This window comes from Crocodylus siamensis, chromosome 7 (genome assembly GCF_052110815.1).
Source record: "Crocodylus siamensis isolate JL-2025a chromosome 7, ASM5211081v1, whole genome shotgun sequence".
NCBI lineage: Eukaryota > Metazoa > Chordata > Crocodylia > Crocodylidae > Crocodylus > Crocodylus siamensis.
The window spans coordinates 95,204,100-95,227,426 of NC_143401.1; the positions used below are offsets into that span (position 1 = coordinate 95,204,100).

Sequence of the window (23,327 nt, forward strand, 5' to 3'; positions counted from 1 at the left end):
TATCCCCCACTGGGACCCTTGCAGGCCCCAAGGGGAGGCGCACCTGGGCCTAGGGTCAGCGAGGATCTAGTCAGGGAACTTCTGGAGGGACTGGATGTATTTAAATCAGCTGGTCCAGACAATCTCCACCCTAGAGTGCTGAGGGAATTAGCAGAGGTCATTGCGGGACCCCTGGCACGGCTTTACAAGCACTCGTGGTGCTCTGGTGTGGTGCCAGAGGACTGGAAGAGGGCCAGCGTGGTTCCCATCTTCAAAAAAGGGGGGAAGGAGGACCCAGGAAACTATAGGCCAGTTGCTCTTACCTCAATCCTGGGTAAGCTTTTTGAGAGAATTATCCTGGCACATGTTCACAAGGGGCCAGCGGGGGAGGTTATGCTTAGGGGCAACCAACACGGGCTCATTAGTGGCAGGTCCTGTCAGTCCAACCTGGCGGCCTTCTACGACTAGGTCACCAAATCCTTAGAGGCAGGGGTAGCAGTGGACATCGTCTTCCTGGACTTTCAGAGGCCTTCGACACTGTCTCTCACCCCGTTCTCATTAAGAAACTGGGGGCTGTGGTGTCAACACCCACACAGTCAGATGTGTTGCCAACTGGCTGGAGGGCCGCGCCCAGAGAGCAGTGATGGACGGGTCATGTTTGACCCGGAGGGACGTGGGCAGTGGGGTCCCCCAGGGCTCGGTCTTCGGGTCCACACTGTTCAACTTCTTCATCAGTGACTTGGACGAGGGGGTAAAAAGCACCCTGTTCAAATTCACAGACGACACTAAGATGTGGGCACACTAGAAGGGAGGAATAGGCTGCAATCAGACCTAGACAGGTTACAGGGGTCGTCGGATGAGAACGGGATGGGTTTCAACACTGACAAGTGCAAGGTGCTGCACCTGGGGAGGAAGAACCAGCAGCATACCTACAGGCTGGGGAGCTCCCTTTTCATCAGCGCAGAGGCAGAAAAAGATCTTGGAATCATTATTGATGCCAAAATGGACATTGGCCAGCTGTGTGGGGATGCGGTCAAGAAGGCCAACCATACCTTGTCATGCATCCACAGATGCATCTCGAGCAGGTCCAAGGAGGTGATCCTCCCCCTCTATGCGGCACTGGTCAGGCCGCAGCTGGAGTACTGCGTCCCGTTCTGGGCGCCGCACTTCAAGAGGGATGTGGACAACATGGAGAGGATCCAGAGGAGGCCACTCGCATGGTCAGGGGGCAGCAGGGCAGGCCCTACGAGGAGAGGTGATGGGACCTGAACCTGTTCAGCCTCCACAAGAGAAGGCTGAGGGGGATCTAGTGGCCTGTTACAAGCTAGTCAGGGGGGACCAACAGGCATTGGGGGAGTCCCTGTTTCCCCGAGTGCTACTAGGAGTGACTAGAAATAACGGTCACCAGCTGGCAGAGGGTAGATTCAGATTAGACATCAGGAGGCGCTACTTCATTGTCAAGGCGGCTAGGATCTGGAACCGACTTCCAAGTGAAGTGGTGCTGGCTCCTACCTTGGGGGTTTCATAGTTTCATAGTTTCATAGTAGCTAGAGTCGGAAGGGACCTAGGTAGATCATCTAGTCCAACCCCCTGCCTTGGCAGGAAAGAGCACCGGGGTCAGATGACCCCGGCAAGGTGCTCATCTAACTTCCTTTTAAAAATCCCCAGGCTAGGAGCCTGCACCACTTCCCCTGGAAGCTGGTTCCAGGCCCTAGCCGCCCTGACTGTGAAGTAGCGCCTCCTAATATCTAATCTAAACTTACCCTCCGCCAGCTTGTGACCGTTATTCCTGGTCACTCCTGGCAGCGCACGGGGGAACAGGGACTCCCCCAATACCTGCTGATCCCCCCTGACCAGTTTGTAGCAGGCCACAAGGTCCCCCCTTAACCTTCTCTTGTGGAGGCTAAACAGGTTCAGGTCCCGTAGCCTCTCCTCATAAGGCCTGCCCTGCTGACCCTTGATCATACGAGTGGCCCTCCTCTGAACTCTTTCCATATCATCCACGTCCCTCTTGAAGTGTGGCGCCCAGAACTGGACGCAGTACTCCAGCTGCGGCCTGACCAGTGCCGCATAGAGGGGGAGGATCACCTCCCTGGACCTGCTCGAGATGCATCTGTGGATGCATGACAGGGTACGGTTGGCCTTCTTGACTGCCTCCCCACACTGCCGGCCCATGTTCATCGTGGAGTCAATGACGACTCCAAGATCCTTTTCCGTCTCCGTGCTGGCAAGAGGGGAGTTCCCCAACCTGTAAGTGTGGTTCCGGTTCTTCCTCCCCATGTGCAACACCTTGCACTTATCAGTGTTAAACCCCATCCTATTCTCATCCGCCCACCGTTGCAACCTGTCAAGGTCAGCTTGTAGCCTATTGCACCCTTCTAGTGCACCCACATCCCCCCACATCTTAGTGTCATCAGCAAACTTGAACAGGGTGCTTTCTACCCCGTCATCCAAGTCACTGATGAAGATGTTGAACAGCGCGGGCCCGAGGACCGAGCCCTGCGGAACCCCACTGCCCACGTCCTTCCAGGTCGAGAAGAACCCATCCACTACCACCCTCTGGGTGCGGCCCTCCAGCCAGTTGGCGACCCATTTGACCGTGTGGGCATCGACACCACAGTCTCCCAGCTTTTTGATGAGGACAGGGTGAGAGACAGTGTCGAAAGCCTTCCGGAAGTCCAGAAAGACTACATCCACAGCGACCCCTGCGTCTAATGATTTGGTGACCTGATCGTAAAAGGCCACCAGGTTGGTCTGACAAGACCTGCCACTGATGAACCCATGTTGGTTGCCCCTGAGCATACATTCCCCCGCAAGGCCCTCCTGGATGTGTGCCAGGATAATTTTTTCAAAGAGCTTACCCGGGATTGAGGTAAGACTAACTGGCCTGTAATTACCCGGGTCCTCTTTTTTTTCCCTTTTTGAAGATAGGGACCACATTGGCCCTCTTCCAGTCCTCCGGCACCTCGCCAGAGCACCACGAGTGCTCATAGAGCCGCGCCAGGGGTCCCGCAATGACCTCGGCCAGTTCCTGTAGAACCCTAGGGTGAAGATCATCCGGACCAGCGGACTTGAACACGTCCAACCTCTCCAGAAGTACCCTAACTAACTCCTCGCTAACCCCTGGCCCAGGCGTGTCTCTCCCGGGGCCCGAGGGGGGCCCAGCAGGGAGGTGGCTGAACTGGTCCCTACTTAGGAAGACAGAGGCAAAGAAATCGTTAAATATGTTAGCTTTATCATCTGGCATGATGACTAAGTTGCCCATCTTTAAGACGAGGCTAGATGAACACCTTGCTGTGGTTGTTTGACCCCAGTACTCTTTCCTGCCAAGGCAGGGGGTTGGACTTGATGATCTGCTCAGGTCCCTTCCGACCCGGCCAACTACAAAACTCACTAAGTCGCTTGCCCTCCACCCAAAATAATTGCCCACCCCTGACTTAGACTGTCAAAAATACAGTAAACAGGGAATGTCAAGGTCCTTACAGATCACATCTGGAAGACAAGTGAAGTGACACTTTGAGGAAATGGGAAGATATTTGAAGACCGTTGTCATATCCCTCCCTCAGTCTTCTCTTCTCTGGACTACATAACCCTAGTTCTTTCAGTCTTTCCTCATATGTCTTGCTTACCAGGCCTCTAATAATTTTTGTCACTCTGTGCTGGACTCCAGTCTGCCCACATCCTTGAAACGTGGGATCCAAAACTGCACCTTGCCACCACCATGGACCTGGTGCCGGGGCTCAGGACTTGGGCCAGCTGTAGCAGGCAGCAGGGAGGCCGCAAACGGCTGTGCTGGGCTCTGGAGCCCCAGCTGAGTTTCGTGGCAGCATGTCTCAGGGCTCGTTGCTGAAAAGAGGCCTGGGAAGGAGCCCAGTGCACCTGTTTGCAGCTTCCCGGCTGCCTCTCACAAGCAGGCTCTGGGCAGCTGCTGCCTGCTTCAGAGCCCTGACTTCTCACAGCAGTGCTTGCAAGCTTCACCCTGCTGTGAGTTGCGCAGAGCCCAAACCAGCTGTGGCACACTGAACAAAATGGCCTCGTGTGCCATGCTCTGGCACGCATGCAGGGGGGTTGCCAACTCCTGCCTTAGTCTGTATTTGTGCACTCAATTAGTCCCTCCCAGGCACAGCACTCTGCTGTTTGTCCTTGTTGAATCTCATCTGATGGATTGTGGATCATTTTTCCAATTTAACCAGGTGACTCTGGAGCTTAGCCCTGTCCTCCTGAGTGTCTGCAGTCTCACCCAGCTAATGAGCAATAGTGTAGACCTCTTGGTTATTTGTGTTAAGTTTTCTTATTAAATCTCTAGAATCTAAATTAGTTCTGTACTTTTTCAGTGTGTAAAAAGGCATGAAGACTGTAACCGTTCTATCATACTTGCCTGCACACTTTCCTTTTGCCAACCAGTCTATCAGCTAGATAACAATAATTAAAGTCTCTCTAGTTCATATTTTCTGTACTGTTGCAGTGTTGCCTTTAGAGACCTGTAATCCTGTCAGTAGGTTGTTAACTCTGAGGCTGAATGAAACATGTCTGTCTAAATTACTGAATTATCTGATCACGTACAACTAGTTAAATAATATAAGTTTAAAAAAACTACAGTATCTCCTTCAGGATTGATTTTTGTGAAACATTGTCAGTCCTGCATATAATTTGAGAGAAATGGTACTACAGTACTTAGTAGAGTGAACATTGTTTTGTAGGTCCACCATGAATCATCAATAGTTTGACATTTCCATAGTCGAACTTCCCTTCTGAAAATCAAAACTTTATTATATCAAATAAAATGCTTACAGGTGCACAGCTGTAGATCAGAACTGATACCCCATGGCTACCAGGTTCATGACAGTAGGCTGTATCAGGAAATAAGTTCCTCTGATGCTTGTATTGTAAAGTTGTTACTATATCTGAATTACAGCAATTGACTGTATTTGGTAAATCTCTAAACTGTTAAAAATGATTTTTGAGAATTCTATCTGGTTACTGTTCATAGGGTAACCTGTTTTAAGTAGGTACCTCTCTTTCAGTAAAAATGTTAAGGTGCTTTCTGGAATATGTGAAATTATTATATTAGAGGTAGGTAAATATTTTTCTGTCTTTTAGAGAATAATGAGGTTCAATGGTCTGGATTTCCTTAAAATAATAATGTGTAATTAAATTCTCTAGAATATGAGAGGAGTAACAATGCTCTAGTCTTTCTCAGCACTTTTAATCAATGGAGATCATCTTTTATTTAAAGCAGAGGCCGCTTGTGTTTCTCAAGGTATTTGAGCAAAACTATGTTATGCAGCATACGAATGCAAGGTAAGATGCTTAAATTTTGTAGAGAACTGTGCATCTGATGGGTATTAAAAGGCTTAGTTAAGTTGCATGCAGGCATGCATTGCAAATACTACGCCATGGTTGCCTTGCGTCCAGATTGTAATTAGATGTTTCCTTTGCACAAGAGCACAAGGTGATTTGCCTTGTTTGTTTGTGGCGTTAACATTTTCCCTAGTTCACATAGCAGCAAGGATTAGGAATTTATTAAGGGATCAAGATTGCTTTGCATCTCAGTATTGCTCTCAGTCAACACTGGCATAAACACTTCTGAGCAAATAAATCTACAAACACTACTGCAGATCCTGATTTCCTTCCTCTACACAGGATCTTTTTCCCCAAATTGACATCCTGTTCTATTGCATCCTCATGGGCTCCAGAGTCCTGCAGTAAAATAACTTACAATGTAACGCACTAGCATAACTAGGTTATTTTATCATGGCTAGCAAGCCAACCTAGTTCTGGTTCTTCTGTAAGCAGGTGATAGTGATTCTTCTGTAAAATGTATTTTAAATGGTAGCTGTAAAAAAAAAAAAAAAAAAAAAAAAAAAAAAAAGGGGGGGGGGGGGGAGGGGGGCAAGAGAATAATTCCAGAATAAGAGCATTGTAGCAAAGACACTAGTTTAGCAGTTGGGTGTGATGGTAATCATGTAATTTTCAGAGCAACAATCTTCAAAGAGTAACAGTGCAGTAGAATACAAATGGTTCAGTAGAAAAGAAAAGAAAAACACTCAAGTCACATGAATGTTTGTTAATGCCAAATTTAAGTTGAACCCCTAAACAAATTTGAACCAGAAAAAATTAGTGTAGTTCAGTGATTCTCAACCAGATGGCCACAAAATGCTTGTAAGGGTTGTCATGGGGTGCCTCCCAAGATTAGCACGGTATTAGGTGATTCACAAGATAAACCGAGAGATTTCAAATTGGAATCCATAGTCTCAAAAACATTCTGATCTGTTGTGGTCTTCTTGAGTTCTTTGTAACAAAAGAATTGCTCTCTTTTTCTGTAGTAAAAAATGTGTGAAAGCTAACAGCATTTTCACAGGAATGCCTTGAGCCTAAAAATTCATTAGCACTGGTTTGATGGAAACGTGACAACATTTAAATCACTTGTAACATGTTACAACATTTTTATGTTCTAATTTTGTACACAATACTGCTCGCATTACTGGAATTCTCATAAGAATGAGGACTTCAGAAACTCTTGGCAAAAATAACTATGTTTATAGATGTTGGTTCTATGTTGTATCTTTTCTTTACAGAGCAAAATAATAGATACTAATAATATGTTGATTGTTTAGGTGAACACAGCAGTGCTGTGCATTCAACAATAACTCATGCAAATCCTTGGACATTAGGACCCGTTTATTAGAAATCAGTATGTTAAATAGAACATTGATGTTGTTCTCTCTTTCTCAAGCACTCTGAGGTCTTTAATTTACTGACAGGAGGGACACCTTTAATCCAGTCTCTCAACCAAAGGACTGTATTTTTCAATGCAGAGTACTACAATATCCATATAAGTCCAGGGTTATCTAGTCTGATTTGTAGCTCTTTACCCAGTTATTTCTGTAGCTTTTGAGTTGGAATATATATGTGGCATAGCTTTTTGACAATATTTGGTTTTAAGAAGCTGCAACATAGGAATAATGACCATAAGTTGATGGGGAGTAGATTCAGGCTAGATATCAGGAGGCGCTACTTCACAGTCAGGGCGGCTAGGATCTGGAACCAACTTCCAAGGGAAGTGGTGCTTGCTCCTACCCTGGGGGTCTTCAGAAGGAGGCTAGATAGACACCTTGCCGGGGTTGTTTGACCCCAGCATTCTTTCCTGTCCATGGCAGGGGGTCGGACTAGATGATCTGCTCAGGTCTGTTCAGATCCTACTAAGTAGGAAACATCTATACAGAGTGGCACCTACAGAAGCTGACTTATAGTTAAGTGAACCACACTTCTAATTGGCTTATCAAAAGGGTCCTTTGCTCCTATTTGGAAATCAAAGGAACAGTAATAAGTCAGAATGTGAACTCCTAGCATCAGTGCCCTAAGATAGTGACTTATTAAGGGGGTGAACAAATTACTGCAGTTCTAGAAAAGGGCTAGGGAAGTAATTTGCTTCAGGAAATCTTGTAAATGTTATGAATCATTTGATATTATTCTAGCAGAGGTAGGGAAAACCCAGAGCTGGAATTTTCTGAGGGGTGCATTGGGTCTGTTCAATGGGCATCTCAAATCTAAAGGCTGAGAGATACTGATATAAGACTTGGTACTAGGGGTGGATCCAGGGGTCACACCCCACTTTGATTCCTGCTCCACCCACATTTAAGATCAATTGCCTACCATTGGCAGTAGCATTTCTCCTCCAGTAGCACTGAAGGAGTCACTTGACATCATAGGTCATTGTAATCTACTCATTCCTTCTTAACACCTCATTCCACAGATGTTAATGACCCTCTCTCCTTTTTTAATAGTCTTGATATTTCACTAATCAAGTTAAAATGTTCTTCTGCAATTCTGCCTATTAACTGCTCCTCTTAATATAGCACCTATTTCACAGCCCTACAGACTATTTTAGACTCTAGCCAAAATATCAGCTCAGGTGTGGAAATAACTTCCAGTGCAGCATTGAATGAACTGTCAAGAAGCTCAAGAAGGCTAGGTTTTATTTTTTTAAATCTGAAAGACATGTTGATTTAATTCTAGTGACATCATGACTAAAGAAGTAACATCTTTTCATTATTTTTGCCTGTTTAGTCTATTTTATACATAATATATGCTATAGGCAATTAATGCACATTTCAATAAAGAGCTATTTGTTTTTGATATTAAACTGAATAATATGGTCCTAGGCCCTAGCATATTAGTAAAGCTTCTATTTTCGTTTTACCTAGAGCAAAATATGTGTTGTGTTTATATGTGATGATATACCATGCTACCTGCCCCCCCCCCATGCACACCTTTTAGGATCACAGATTGTCTATGCTTGTTGGGAATGCTGATAAAACTAATGCCATTTGTATCTACACTTCAAGACAAAATGATGTAAGACTACCTTGCTACAATTGTTTCCCCAGCAAAATGTTTCTTAAAGAGTACACCAAACCTTAGTGTATTTTAATTTACTTGTACACAGACTACCACAGAAACTAAGGAGCTTTGATGCATGTTTTAGATCAAACTTGTGATGGCTCTACCTAATGTTTGGTGCTTTCATGCAAAATATAAGTAGTTCACTAATTGTCAACAAGATTTAGAAAGGCAGGCAGTATTACAAGCATTTTAGATGGCTAAACCAGTGTGGTGGCTCTCAACCTTTTTTATGTTTCTAATTGAATTCTCTGGGTTTCTCATGAATCATGTTGGAAAATCTAAGAGTGCTAACATTGTGTGGCACCCCACAGCAAGCTTGAAAAGAACTCAAGGCACCAAAGTTTTTCCTTGACACCCTGGTTGAGAATTCCTGAACTAAAGGATGGAGAGGTTAAACAACATGCCTAAGGTCATAGATATAGTTAGTGGCAAAACTGGGAATATAAACCACATGCTCTAGTTCTTTACATTTCTAAGTATAACACCACATTGAAGAAATTAATATCCTTTTCTGTTAGATGAACAAATTGTGTCTAGTATATTTTCATGTCCAAAAGCTCCCTTTTTCAAGAGCCTGTCTGGAACATTTTTTTTGCTATCAAGTATTCAACATTGTTGATGCTTGACAATTAATAAATATGCTGTTCCAAAAAAAAACTAGCTTCAGCCTTACCTGTCTTTTTTTTTTTTCCTTTAGACTAATAAAGCTACAAACCGTCCCATTCCCCTCTCTCCCTTCTCTGCTCCATAGCAGAATTTTAATTCTTTTTAGCAGCTCAGCAAACTCAGACAGCACTGCAGGTGATAAAGAGCTCTCAAAGAGCATTAATAATCTTCATAGTCTTTCTCCTGCCCTCGCTCCAAAAAGGTTACAGAATTAGTGGGAAAGGGTATTTTAACCATGATTACTATATGGCTTTAAAATAAAGAGGGCAAATGGAGCTTTCTTACTGTCTCATTAGCAAGTAAATGACTGATATTTATTGTGTCTAGTTCTTCTGTGTAAGCAGTAATTGCATAGATGCCAGTAACAACCAGTATATTTATCATGCTAATTTATTTCTCTTCTTAGTGTCTTACTGATTTGATTGATGCACAGGAGAATTGTCCCATGTCTAAAGCATGGACAAGCATTTGAAAAATTAGGTTGTATTCCCTGTTCTACTATACCCTTCTTTGTGAGGTGGCCAGGGTCTTTCATCTGGAAAACGGAGAGCAGGAGTATTTTGAGACTTAATTAGGTTTACAAAATGGCTTAGGATCCTCGGAGGGAAGTCATTACAGAACTGGATGCTGTCCCACCAGTCCTCTCAGTTTAGGGAACCACCGGCTTTATTTGGGAATCCAGGCAGCCATGGAGAGTTACCTGCACTCAGATTTGTTGTCAGCACTGGGCTGTCTATTGTAAAAGATGCACAATAAAACTTGGAACATTGTCCAAATGTAAATGCTGCCTTAGCAGATATTCCAGCAGTACTGAACACAGTGAACATGTAAACATCAGAAAACTAACTGGATACAAGGCTATTATTTTCTTCCATCCAAACAGTGCCTCTGCTATTATGTCACTAAAGCATTCAAGCAGTGCCTATATTATTCCTTGGTTGGCTGAAGCTACTTGGCCTTGGGCCTTGCCTCTTCTACTATATTCCCACCTCCAAAGAAGAAGTTTGAGATTCTAAGCTAGCGTCTGCAAGAAGAACTAGGGCTGCATCCAGACAAGCATGGCCGTGCGGTATGTGTGCTGCGGGCGGGGGTTGACTCATGGATATCCAGGGGTCAAAAAAACTGGTGGGGAGAAAAAAAAGCAGAGCAGCACATGCCACTCAAAATCAGAGCTCAGCCAGCTGGAACCACACTCCACTGCCAGCCAGGCTGTGTGTGGCAGGATCACTGCTGCTGCAGCCCTGGGAGGTCCCCAGGTCCCTAGGTAAGGCTGTTGGGGCCAGTCTAGTGCTGGCCTCGGCCTCCTCTATCCCAGCCAGGCTAACTTGCTGCGTGCCAGAGTACACGTGGCATGGCTGTGGCACAAGGTGTGCTGCCACTAGTTGTTCCCAGGGAACCAAATGTCCATACACATCTGGACACAGCCTATAGATTTCCTAGATTTCTAGGGTTGGAAGGGACCTGGTGGATCATCAGGTCCAACCCCCTGCTCCAGGCAGGAAAGAGTGCTGTGGTTAAGTAAACCCAGCCAGATCCCTGTCTAATCTCGTCTTGAACACCTCCAAGGTAGGGGAAAGCACCACCTCCCTTGAAAACCCATTCCATATTTTGGCAACCCTTACCATAAAGAATTTCTTCCTTGTGTCCAATCTAATCTATTCTCCTTCAGTTTGTGGCCATTATTTCTGGTAACCCCAAGGGGTGCCCTGGTAAACAGTGTGTCCCCTACTCCCTGCTGAATGCCCCCCCCCCCCGATGAGTTTGTAGGCAGCCACAAGATCACCTCTCAGCCTTCTCTTCTCTTGCCTAGGAGTCCTTCTATGCAGATCTAGTGTCTCAAAAGGTTCCACAGCTAGATATTAACTGTTATGCAAAGGGCATTTAAAAATGATGCAACTTCTGCAAGCTTGGAAGATCTTTCAGTCGTTAACAAAGTTTCCAGGTTCATTAATTGAGTGTGGAGCGATATTTCCATAATGTCATTCCCTGGCTTACTTGTCATCTTTAAGGACAGGAAATGATTTTACTAGAGTGTAGTTTTCCTGATTTTTAGGAACCCAATGGTATTTGAACAGAATAAAAAATTAAAAACTTGTTTGGAATAGACTTGAGAATTCTTGCCTTCCCACATTTTAATGGAATCAACATGGGAGCTATTCATCCTAAATGATCCTACTCTTATTGTTTATTGATTGATTGATTGATTTTTTTATTTTTTTTTAATAACATTTGATGTTGACACTATAGCCATTTCTCTGTGTGAGGGTTTTTGTTCTGTTTGTTGATACTCCTAGGTCCCAGTGGTGTATGTTTGTCTTGTTGTTTTTCAAAAGTTTTATAAAATGTGTATAATCTTTTTAATGAGGTACAAAAACTTGTTGCAATAATATTTGATTTTAGAAAGCACCTTTCATACTGTTGAAACCAAAAAACCTTACACATCACTGAACTGGATGCTGGCAATACAGTGCAAACTTTTTCAATACAAGGTAGGATGGAATTGCACCTTGTAGACTAAATTGAGGGGACAGCTTTTCAATAGCAACTCTCGGCTTTGGATAATACAAGCTTTTAATTGTAAAGCGTATCATCTGTGTCCAGACTAACTTTACTTTTCTTTCTGGGGCCCTTCAGTGCCAGCAGTGCTAAGCCTTATTGGAGCATCTCAACAAAAGTTAACTTGGTACTTAAATAGAATCATAGAATAGGAGGACCAGAAGGGACCTGTAAGATCATTGAGTCTGGTACCCTGCCATGGGCAGGAGGTAATTGGGTTCAAACAAGCTCCACAAGGTGCTTGTGCAGCTTCCTCTTGAACACCTCCAAGGATAGTGACTGCACCACCTATGAGATTCTAGGTATCCTTACGGAAAATAAGCTTTTCCTTAAATAGTTGCACATATATCATTTACTCAGGATTGTCTATTATTAACAGTACAATTAATAAAGGCACAAATATTTGTCTCTCCAGGGAGAACCTGCTGTTATTTGCCCCTAGATTATCAGTGTATGGTGTAGCTACAGTTTTTCTTGCTGATAACATATCACCACCAGTATACCATTTAGGAGCTGAAAGCCACTTCTACGTTCTACTTTCTCTAGGGTGACTCACTAATTAGTTAACCCCTGGGACATTCTGTCCAGGGTGTAGAAACTTCCGGTTCCAATTTTAAAACATACAGCAAGAAACTATAGCAAAAGAGAAAATGTGGGGTTTTAACTCCTTTTTATCCTTGTAGGAAGCGTTTTGTCTAACAGTACGTTAAATGGTTGAAAAAATATTACCAAATCCATTGAGAAGAACCAATTTCCTTCTTCTCTTGTAGTAGGAAAGCAGGTGTGGGGACTGTCTTATGCCCAGGTAGTGATATTTAACACACGTGCTTTTAATGAGTGATAGGAGTATTTAAATACCAAATTACTTTGGCATTTCACCATATCAGAAGAATGAGAAGTCATAGCAGGCATGGAAAAGCCAGTAGTGTTAAAGTACCTGAGTATTTCTGATCATTAACAAACCAAAGAATTGACAAACTAGGCACCTTTGGTGTGTATTGACAATCTTTAAAATGAAGTTATGAAGCCATGGTGCCTTGGGAAGGGAGAAGAAAACAGGCTTGGTTTAGGGCCATAGTCCTTCAGTCTGTATTCAGCTACTGGAGATTGGGAGGGACTTTGCACAGGAATTATCCTCCTTATCTCTCTTTATGTCTTCAGGTGGTGCACATGACCATTAGACATCTTGAAAAAGCTGGCTGTGGCTGAGTCAATTGTCAGGTTATAGACATCATGAATCCACCACCTGAAACGGTGGCAACTTAGCAGCAGAAGAACAAGTTGTCCCATGTAGCCTTATGAACCTGCTATAAACCTCTTTGCAGTCTCTCTTGCAATGCATGTCTACAGCTAGTTTGCAGCTCCTGAGTTTAGATGCTTTGTCCTTCAAGCTTTATAGAATCCTGTTAGATTCACTGTCCAGAAGTTATTGCCGCAAGGAGTTTCCCCCAAGCTTGTATGTAAAGTATCATTCTACGTCTGTACAGCGTGCTTCAGCAAAGTCAGTTAGTGCTGTGTAGGAAGATACAGTGTGATTGGGGGGAAAGGTGTTTGGGTGCCTCCTATGAAATGCACTACTGAGCCGGAGGGAAACCTCAGGGTCTTAGAGAATTCACTCTTGGCAAAGAGTTAAAATCAAGGAAGGAGCGTTGTCTGCAGAGAGATCTGTCATCACAGTAATGGGACCATGGATTCAGCTCAGAGTGGAACACTGGATCCTGAACCCTCCTCTCTGCTGCATGGGGGAGCAGTAAAAGATGAGAGCAGGTGCTGCTCCCTTTTGTATAAGCTAGACAGGGGCCTTTGAGTTACAGCTAATGACAGCACAGGCCATCCATCATCTGGCAACATTTAGACACCCTTAATACACAGTAATTGTTGAAGGCCCACATGCTGCTTTATCTCCAGGGTGGCTTGTGGGAAGATCTTTCCTTAACTACTTCAGAGAGTCATATCCGTGTTGCAGTGTCCTTTTTTTTTTTCCCCACTCCTCCTCTGTGCATATGTTTAGACAATAAAATGTAGTTAGACCTGCTTGTTGCTTAACAATTGTCCTGTTACTAATCAAGTCTAGAAGTCTATAGTCTGGGGTTTGGCTTGGAGAGAGAAGGTGGTTATAATGCTGTGACAGACATTGGAATTCCCCATATGGAAAACTCAGAGTGAACAATAAATATTCATTTGTACAAAGGGAAAAGCTGCTTTGGGGAAGCTGTTTTACATATGGGTTATTTTCCAGGGAAAGTGGCTCCCTAGAAGTGAACAGCTCACCTCCTGGGACTGAAGCAGGTGTAATATCTTACCCTTTTTTCCTTGGTTGGGAGAGGAGTTGCGGAAAAATGCTCCCCTTCATTCCAACCTTGGCTGCTTTAGTTCCGACTGGCTACAAAACAGAGTTTTTGAACAGGTAAAGGATTGTTTGTGTGTTAATGATCTTTGTGAGTACCAAAAGAGCTCTTAAAAAGAGATGATATACAGTTGATGTTTTTCACCTTCAGTTTAAAATAAAGAGCTGTAGCAACCCAACAGCTGACCAAGTACGATGCTGTGAACAAATGCTTACCACATCATAAGTAGGAGGAGGGAGTCCTATGGCAGTAACTATACCATGCCTACAAACATACTAGGTACTCTAGAAAACATAAAATCAGAGCAAGCCCCTGTTTGGGAAAGGTACAACCTACAGTGCATGCAGGGCAGGGAGGAATGAGGAAGGGACAGCCAGGGTTGCATTAGTGAGATCACGGAGTGAGTAATTCAGTTCAGGTACATTGCTTGGTAAAGGTTACGATGCAAATATCCTCTAGTTAATACGTATAGGTTTCATGATAGGTAAACTTTGTAGAAGGAATTGAACAAAGAGAGGGCAGTAGGTAGATTGTCAAGGACTTTCCATAGGGAAGGGACAGCATGGAAAAAGCTGCCTGTGGGGTAGGGAAGAAGAAAATCCTAGCGACCCAGACAGTGTGCAATGGTTGCCTGGAGGAGTCTTGAAAAATAAAATGTTGTCATCCTCTTCCAAATGCCTGACTTGCCCTTGAAGATGGGTAGGGCATTGAGGACCAATAACATTTTGGTAGGGAAGTAGACCAAGTAGGTCCAAAACCATCTTTTACAAGGCAGAGTACAACTAACCCAAGGATTCCCCCAAACCTCCACTTCAGACTTGCACACGCAACTACAAGGTACAAAGCCAGAACTACCAGAAATACCCTACCACACTAGCAAAAGCAGGAGAGATGAGGATGCTGCAGTTATTGCAGTGGCAGAGCATTGGAAGTATTTGGCTGGAATATACTCAGGATTCTAGGATATGATAGGGAATGATAATGTCCCTCACAACAGAGTGGCAACAGATGTCTTTGCCAATCTGACATATATGGGGACAACCTGAATTGTTTCCTTTCAGACTTATGTAACCTGGTTTGCTTTTTCAAGAGCCAGTTAGATAGCAGTAGAAAAGAAACTAATGACAATTCAGCTTTGGGCTCAACCTTTCTATTAACTCTCCTAGGAAAGCCATTTAGGGCAAGGTGCCTGTTACCTGCCTAATAAGACCTTTAAATTAGCTGTGGTAGCTGAGAGAAAAGAGCAGATATCCAGCTGAATTGGCAGTAACCAGTACAGAGTGTTTGGAGGCTGTGTGGCACAGAAGGGAAATATGACAGTGCAAATTTGCTTTCAATAAAATAAGCTAATGTTTCATTGAACTACAAGTTGATGATCAAGACAGAATCCCATTGGAAAAGGAAGAAAACAATAGGAAAAAAGACTGGAAAAGGCATGGAAGTGAAAAGGTATCACACAAGTCAGGTGTATTAATGAAGGATATTTTATTTAGACTTCTCCAGGGAAAATCCCCTGAAGTTGTATCTAAAAGGTGGCACCTGCTTATTGGTTACTCTAAGTAAGCTAGTAGGGCAGATATTTAAAATGTTCTGTGTTGCAGTAGCAGAAGACTTTTCTCCTCAACTTCTGAGGCCTTTGAATAACAGCTTCCTTTTATCCAGTAGGTAAAGATTATCAGTGATCTTGGGCCTCCCTTCATTTGTGGGAATTGTCATTTGGTTTCTGAATGCAGCCTGAGTCTGCAAAATATGAAGAGGAGATGCCTTCCCTGTTCTGGGCCTTGGATCCTGTCTTTTCCACGTTTGCAAGACTCTACATTAAGGATATAAAGGAAATGAGAGAATCTAAGCAGGTTCCAGGTATGTATACATCCCCAATTACCGCAATATTCAGAGAAGAAATTGGCTTAATTAGTGTTGCTGTAGAACAGTTTGGACTTTAAAAGTAGCAGTCTGATGTATATCCAAGGATGTCAAAGCATATGATAAAGGCTAATGGTATTTCCATGCCCCTGTGAAGCAGGTCATCCTTCCCAGTTTACAACCTGGAAAGTCTGAGAGGCAAAAGTGAAATAACTTCTCTTAATTAATAAATAGTTTCAATTTCCAGCCCTGCTTTTAGGCTACTTTGATGTCCTCTTCATTGTTCCCAGTCACTTAAGCTTCTTCATCTTAGAGCTTGCTTTATTTTGCAGTCTAGAATACCTGCACTTCTCCACATGTGTGTTGGAATCTAATTAATTTTAATTATACAAATGTTGTTTCCTTTTGTTTTATCCTTGCTCGGTATCTTTTAACAATGTTTTTCCTTTTAAAAGATTTCTCACCTCTTCTGGCCAAATTAAGTAGTAAGAAATATATAGCTTTTTTTCTGTTTGCTCTCTGAGTATCAATGAGGGATATTCTGTATTTAGACAGCCTTGCAGTTTGTTCTAGTTCCTAGGCTGAATCTTACACCACACCTTTTATTTCCTAGTCATTGTTGGTAATTGTATGCTTTGCTGTCCATTTCCTGCTGGATTCCTGCCAGCATCTCCCACGTACATACATTTTCTAAAGAGGTATTAGGCTGACCTTGGGCTGCTGTTTTCACTAGGAAGATCTTAAGTGGGCTGCTATTTCTTATATTGTGGTGGGGTTTATATACATCAAACTGAGACAGGCCAGGCAGGATGTAAAACTTTTGTGTGGGGATAGAAAGGAGATGAATAAAGGAAGGAAAAGACCCCCTAAGGGAAGTGTGAGTTAATCAGGAAAACCAGCTAGTTAGTCCTCACTAGAGTTTTCTGAGAGGGGCCAGATGCATCTGCTTAGCCCCTTGAATAAAAGAAGGTCCTTTGTTTGCTTTGCCCTGAAGCGAGACTCCAGGTTGTGGTTTATATATGTACTTTTTCTTAACATCAGGGATATTGCTACTGTCTATCTGGAAAGCAAGACTAGCTTTGTTATGCTCCCCTGACAACTAGTGTTTTTGTCTTCAGGGACTTCATGGCATATGCTAAGTTGAGTGCATTTATTTTTCTGAAAATAGTGTGGGTGCAAATAGGTGGATACTGTTAACACTTTGTATAAGAATTATTATGGTAGCACCTGTAGGAATGGGGCCCTACTAGTGCTGTGCATATGCTTAATGAAAAGCAGCCCAAATAGTTTAATTGGTTATTTTTTAATCCTTTCTGTCTTTAAAAAAAAAAAAAAAGAAAAAGAAAAAAAGTGCAGAGACTGTTTATTTGTTCTATGTATTTTCTTCCCTTAGCACAATGGACCTCAAGTTCAAGTTTAAGACTCCAGGTGCTACCACAATGCAAACAGTAATTAACAGTTCATAGGCAAAGAGTAAGAATTGTGCCTAGACAACTACAGCACTTATCCCTTTTGTCCTAAATATCACTCTCATGTATTTCTCATTTGAATAACTACATGACCTTTTACTGATGAGCAATCCCTTCTCTGCTTTAGGAAGACCTGCACTTTTTTGTCATTAATAATTTTTTATAAGATGTTCTTAAGGAAGCGCTGTCTGTCCATGCCAATCTGTCAGGCTTTTGAATTTGGAGCATAAAATTTGAAAGCCTGTTTCCTGTGGAACTGTTGTTTAAACACAGACAGTCTTTTGCTGTCCTGTTTATTTTATCAGACTCTTCAGTTGATATACAGATAAATTCATAGAACAGACAAAATCCTGACTCCTGTACCTCTCTCTTGGTGCAGCATATGACCAAATGAAATGCCTTCCAGTATGTCTTTTTCAACTACAGCAAATCCGATTATAATTGAAGCATGAACAAACAAGTGTCTTCTGATGACAGAGGATGGGGGAAGGAAGTATAGACTTGCCAAAAGTTCCTTTCTATTAATGGGTCTGTTAAAGACCAGATGATGCTAACTATGGAATGACTGAGATTATATGAAGAGTTATAACTAAGAGCAACTGGAGGAAATTAAGAAGTGAAGCACTATGACAGCAAAATTTGTTAGACTGTAGAACAGCATCCCAGGGCCACGGATGGAATTCCCATCACTCCGAGTATTTATAACTGGACTGTATAAATTGCTAGCGAATCTACTATACGAAATGATCCTGTGTTGGTCCCTGAGGAGACAAACTAAATGACCTAATAAGTCTTTTTCCATTTTTAACTGCTAAGATTCTTTAGAACAATAACTAATCCCTTAGAACAATGCCAGAGAAAATATGTAAGCCCAGCCAGTTCTTCCGCCTGCTCTAACTGATGACAAGAAAGCTGAAAAACCACCCAGATAAAAGTAGAAATTGGGATTGCCCCAGAGGCCTTGAAATAAGAGTGGGTGTCAAACTCAACAGCAATACATAATTACAGCATGGAAATGAGCCTGTGTCTGAGAGTTACCATACAGCAAGCTAGATCACCGACATTGCATGGTGAAAGCAGCTTATCAACAAGGAAAGGAAGCTACAAAATAGCAAAGAAGTTGATTTTACTTGATTTTAGTAGTAGCAACCATTAAAGAAACCATACTTGGTACTGTTTAGTTTTTATAAAGATCAGAGCCTATTTGTGTCCAACCAATTAGAACTCTGCCAAGACTTCCTGCAAAATTAATTCTTGTCCAACTGAATTTATAATGTAGATGGTTATTGACTGAGACAATCCATGCACTTTACACAGGCCTGTGAGTGATTGGCAGTCGCTAATAGCTGTTGATTGCTACCAGTCTGAGCAGAACTTAAAGTAATGATCTAGAGCAGAAAGGCTCCTCTCTTACCTATGCTTCAAGCCAGCTGTTAATATTTTTTTTTATTGAACAACTTGTACACCTTGCAAAGAGCTGCATGTAAATGCTGCTTACATTTCAGTGAATGGGAGTTTCCTGTGGGTCAATATAAGGATGGAGTGTCTGGGTTATTCCTGGCTTTATTCATTAACTTGTCTGTCTCACATTTATGTTCATTTCACAGACAGATACCAGCGCACTGAGCACTGCCTTTGTGCTCTGAATTTTATAAGTAGGCAGCAAGACAGCCCACATCCTGCAAATTTATAGCAAAACCAAAATGAAATACTTGCCTCTCTTTCATGGGTTTTGTAAGGGTTAGTTAATGTTTATAAAGCACCATGAGAAACTGGTAAGAGTTTCCATAGGTCCATTATTTCTTATTTGATTACAATCAGAGAGAGAAGACAAAAGTGGACAGTTCAGTTAAATGTTCTCCACTTTGGCCCTGAATTAGCCATGTAACAAATGCACCAAGCTCTAAAATGACAGCACTGGATGCATCCTTGAAATATATGGTGACTGTTTAGCAGCAAAACTCCCACGTAAGAGCAGCGTGGCTGAACATGTTTGTGAAACCTTGAAAACTTGTCTTGGTCTCTGTAATGTGAAGAGTTTAATTCCGGGCCCATTTTGAAAATCCTGGCTATGTAGGGCAGATTATTTTGGGGCTTCCAGTTTTGATATTTTTAATACAGAATATTAACTGACAACCTGACTGCTCTCTGTATGCTGAAGTGCCCTTGCTTCTCCTGACAAGAGCAGGATTTGTCCGAGTGTCTTGATGCAAAGCTTTTGCTCTCCACTCCCTAGTTCTTTTCAAAGTGCTGCCTGTTAGTTGCCAGCTGTGTTGGAAGTGGCTGCGTTTTGCTGGGTCTGCAGTTTTTCAGAATCAAAGAAAATACATTCAATTAAAATTCCTCATCTATGGATTCTCTCCTATCTCTTTGTAGTTGTTGGTTTGCTAATCCGTGTTTGGTGTATTCTGTGGCTGTATGTATGGCTTATCACCACAGTTTTTTTTACTTAGCCATTTTTATTTTGATTTTTCTGATGGAGGTAATAGTGATATGATAGTGGTCTTACTCTTTAAGTGAATGCTGATGGTTGTGAAGCTTCTTTTGGTTTTGGCCGTATTTGGTGCTTAGGATTTGTATTCCAGTTCTATTTCACAGATGCACAGAAATAGTTGGGAATAATTCTGATATATCAATGCGATAGTCAGGGGGAGTGGTATCTTTTTCTTTTTTGTCCAGTATTGTTTCTCATTTAAAATGCTTATCATTAAAAGGGGTTAGAAAGTTCCTAATTTAATTCCTTTTGTAGTTTTATACATTTCAGTGTGTGAGCTATAGTAGTTGGTAATTTGTCTTCATGGCTGCATCTTATGTCCCAGAGTCTAAGATTTTGGTTGGTTGGTTCAGCCAGTCTCTGATCCTCTTGATAGTGAATAGTTGTCCAAAGATGTTGTTTTTTTTACATTATGAAGGCTGCCTCAGCTAGAATGTTCACAGTAGTACTAAAAGGGCAAACAACCCATATTTAGTTAAGAGTATTTGCTCTGAAGCTTACTTAAGGCTTGTGCTACAGATGACAGTTTGCAAGGAAGGTGCTGTCTGATTGAACTATGTGCACAGCTTACTACACCTGGCTTCAGAAGCAGGTGGGAAAAGTGAACTTTTCTTTTTTTTTGATCCAGGGGCTGTTTTTGATGCAAGGAAAACGTTGGCTAATTTTAAAACTCCAGTTAAATGTCAAAGGATTGTCTTTCTACAGACCAAGTGCATAACCGGGGAAGGACTCTTGCAGTATTTGTTTATAGTTAACAGGAATTTTCTGTCTCTTTTTCAGGCATATTCTTTTATAATGGACATCCAATACGGCAGGTTGATGTTGTTGGGAATGTGGTTCTAACAAAAGAACGAGATGCTTTTTATAACTATGGAGGTAAGAAAAAATGTGTTTTGTCTTTCTCCACTTCCTGGCCTCCAACTTCGGTAATCAACTGAATTTACATATAATCTCATTGGATGGGGTTGCTTTTTGTCCTCAAAATACTTATATAGTACCCCTCTGAAGATCTTAACACACTGCAAGAGCAGGAAAGTTACCCACCTACATTTTACTGGTGGGAAAACTGAGGATAAGTAGCTGAGTATCTCACTTGAGGTCTCACACCAAGTCTGGGTTCTATTCCTTGCATTTACATTGGAGTCCAAATGCCCACTCTTACCTATATATGCAGCACTCTTGTTTCCTTTTTTTTGTCAAGTGAAAATAGATTGGAGGTTTTCTGTAAACTAGAAGTGATGTTCCGTTTCTGTGTCCTGAAACAGTAGGGATCCTTCCTAATTTTCCCCTCGACTCCTGTGTCTTTAAAATTCTGGCCCTAAGGTACTTGTGTCTAAACACCTTTACAAGTTTAGGGAAAGACAAACTACCAATAACTTTAACTCTCTTCTCAGTTCACTCAAGCCATTTTTCATCTGGGCCAAAAAGCCATTCTTTAATGAGACAAGCCTTCCCTTTCTACCTCAGAGCCACAAAATATTTATGCTTTCACAGGGCACATGGCACTGCCCATACCTATGTGAAGATGTCCACACTCCCCTGTGTTCTTTCAGCTTCAAACATTGTTATTAGTGTGGACACTGGCTGACAAGATTACCTCTTTTCCACGCCCCCACACTTTTTCCTGCTTGGCTCTCATACTAAGTCTCAATCTATATATCATGTGGAAACAGGACAGAATGGAGTAGTGGAATAGCTGGCACACCTGGAAATAGAAAGGGTGGGATGGGCACTAAGGAGAACCAGGACTAGTCACTGCTCTGGGACAGATTTCCCATATGACTTTTGGCAAGTGATTTATTGTTTCTGGGCTTCAGTTCCTCATCAGTAGAACAGAAATAATAGGTCCTGCCTTGCAGGTATTCTGTAAAGATAAATTACTTTAAAGATTGAGACCCTCAGACATCATGGTAATTGGGGCCAAGAAAGATGAGAGACAGAAGACGAGAGAGAAGAATGATTGAACATCACCTCAGACATTTCACAGTGTGATCTTCCTGCTTTATTGAAAAGGGCTGAGCAGGTTTGGATGGTGCTGTGACTGAAATACAGTAGCAGTGCTTACAAAAATATCTGTAGGCAGGTTGGGGGTCCTCACCGTGTTGTCAATATGCAAACTAAGGCCGTGGCCAAATATACCTTTTACTGGTTTAAAAGGGAAGGGGGAGCTGCCAGTTAGGACCACACATATAGTGCAGTTGTTGCATCTGCTTCTGTGGTGATTCAATTAAGCTAAATCATTGTTGTTTTTACCTTGTTCCCTTCACTTGTATCACTGCAGAATCTGCAGGAGTGTCTTGTGTTGTAACTGTTTATATTGGTATGGATGGGTATCAATACAATTATTATGTCTGTCTATACCTTAACTCAAGATACCTGTCCAGAGAAGGAAAGAGGAGTAAAAATGAAAGACCTCATGAAGTTAGGTGGGCTCATGGCCTTGTATGTTCAGTCAGCATGGCGCTCTGTCAGCCTGTTGTCCTTGTACATCTAACTTGACTGTTCAAACAGTTCTTAGTTATTGCCCTCAGGCTACCTGCCAGGCTGCCCCTCCCTGTCCTGTCCTCAGCTTACTCCACCCCTGCAAATTGCAACTTCTTAGACCATTTCCTGATCCCAACCCCTTGCATCTCTCAGCTAAACAGACTTTCTGGTTGAGGAAGGCAGGGAGCAAGTGTTGCATCAGCTGGAATGCATCATTCTGTTCTGTAGTTACCTTCTTTCCTTCTTTTGAAAGTGGCTTACAAAGGATTCCCTCCCTGAAGTACTTCAGCTGTTTCTCTAGTCAAAAGACTTGAAAGTCTCAGTCCTGCATAGGTGAGAAGCAGGATTTGTTTGGTAATCTCTTTCATTGGATCAACTATGTATTTGGAAGAGATTTTGTACAAGCTTTTAGGCACAAAATGCCCTTCCTCCAGTTACCGGCAATTGGTGCCCTGAGACCAGTCTTGGTTGAAGCATCTTGATACTACAGTAACAAAATGATACTTGGCCCAATTCATGCTGCAGAGTTCATATGAGTTCATAAATGTCTTGATATAATAAATAATACCTTAAGACCTTCTGTAGCAGTAGGTGAAGCAGTAGTTTTTACTTTTTGCAGAGAGGAAACCCAGCTAACCAAATCGTTGTTTTATTCTAATACAGCAGTTCCGGTATCTATTTAGAACTGCTGAAATATCTGCCTACACAGCAGTTCCTGAGAAGACTAGCATTGGGACAAGCAGGCTTACCATGAAAGCTCTGGAGCTAATTTATGAATGCCACATCTTGACTTGATTATGGGGCTTGTACTGTGAGAATATCTTGGACCAGATCAGCAGGGAAACCGGAAGGCGAGACAGTGACTTGAAATAAGATCCCTTCAACTTGTCAGGCTGTTACAAAACACCTAGGAGAGAGTGCAAGGGCTTTCTGCTTGGCCCCCTGCAAGCCCTATCAGCCTAGTTCTGATCTGTGGATTCAAAGAAAACTGAAAACACAAAGAATTCAAACTTTGCTTGAATTAAAGACAGGCCCCCCTGGACAGGGGCAGGGAGACCTAAG

At 42.6% G+C, this 23,327-nt stretch overlaps 1 protein-coding gene across 6 annotated transcripts in view; it reads left to right on the plus strand.

Moving 5' to 3' along the window:
* The window catches only part of STN1 (STN1 subunit of CST complex), a 61,336-nt gene that overhangs the window by 5,686 nt on the left and 32,323 nt on the right, over nt 1-23,327 (plus strand). For 2 of the 6 annotated variants that reach the window (XM_090058050.1, XM_090058051.1), the window contains exons 2-3: nt 15,621-15,815; nt 20,562-20,657. In XM_090058050.1, coding sequence (XP_089914176.1) covers nt 15,683-15,815; nt 20,562-20,657 — 229 coding nt within the window. In that variant the 5' untranslated portion in view covers nt 15,621-15,682. Of the gene's footprint in view, nt 1-13,846; nt 14,015-15,617; nt 15,816-20,561; nt 20,658-23,327 lie in introns of all 6 variants that reach the window. The other 4 variants (XM_090058052.1, XM_090058047.1, XM_090058048.1 and 1 more) reach the window with 3 other exon arrangements.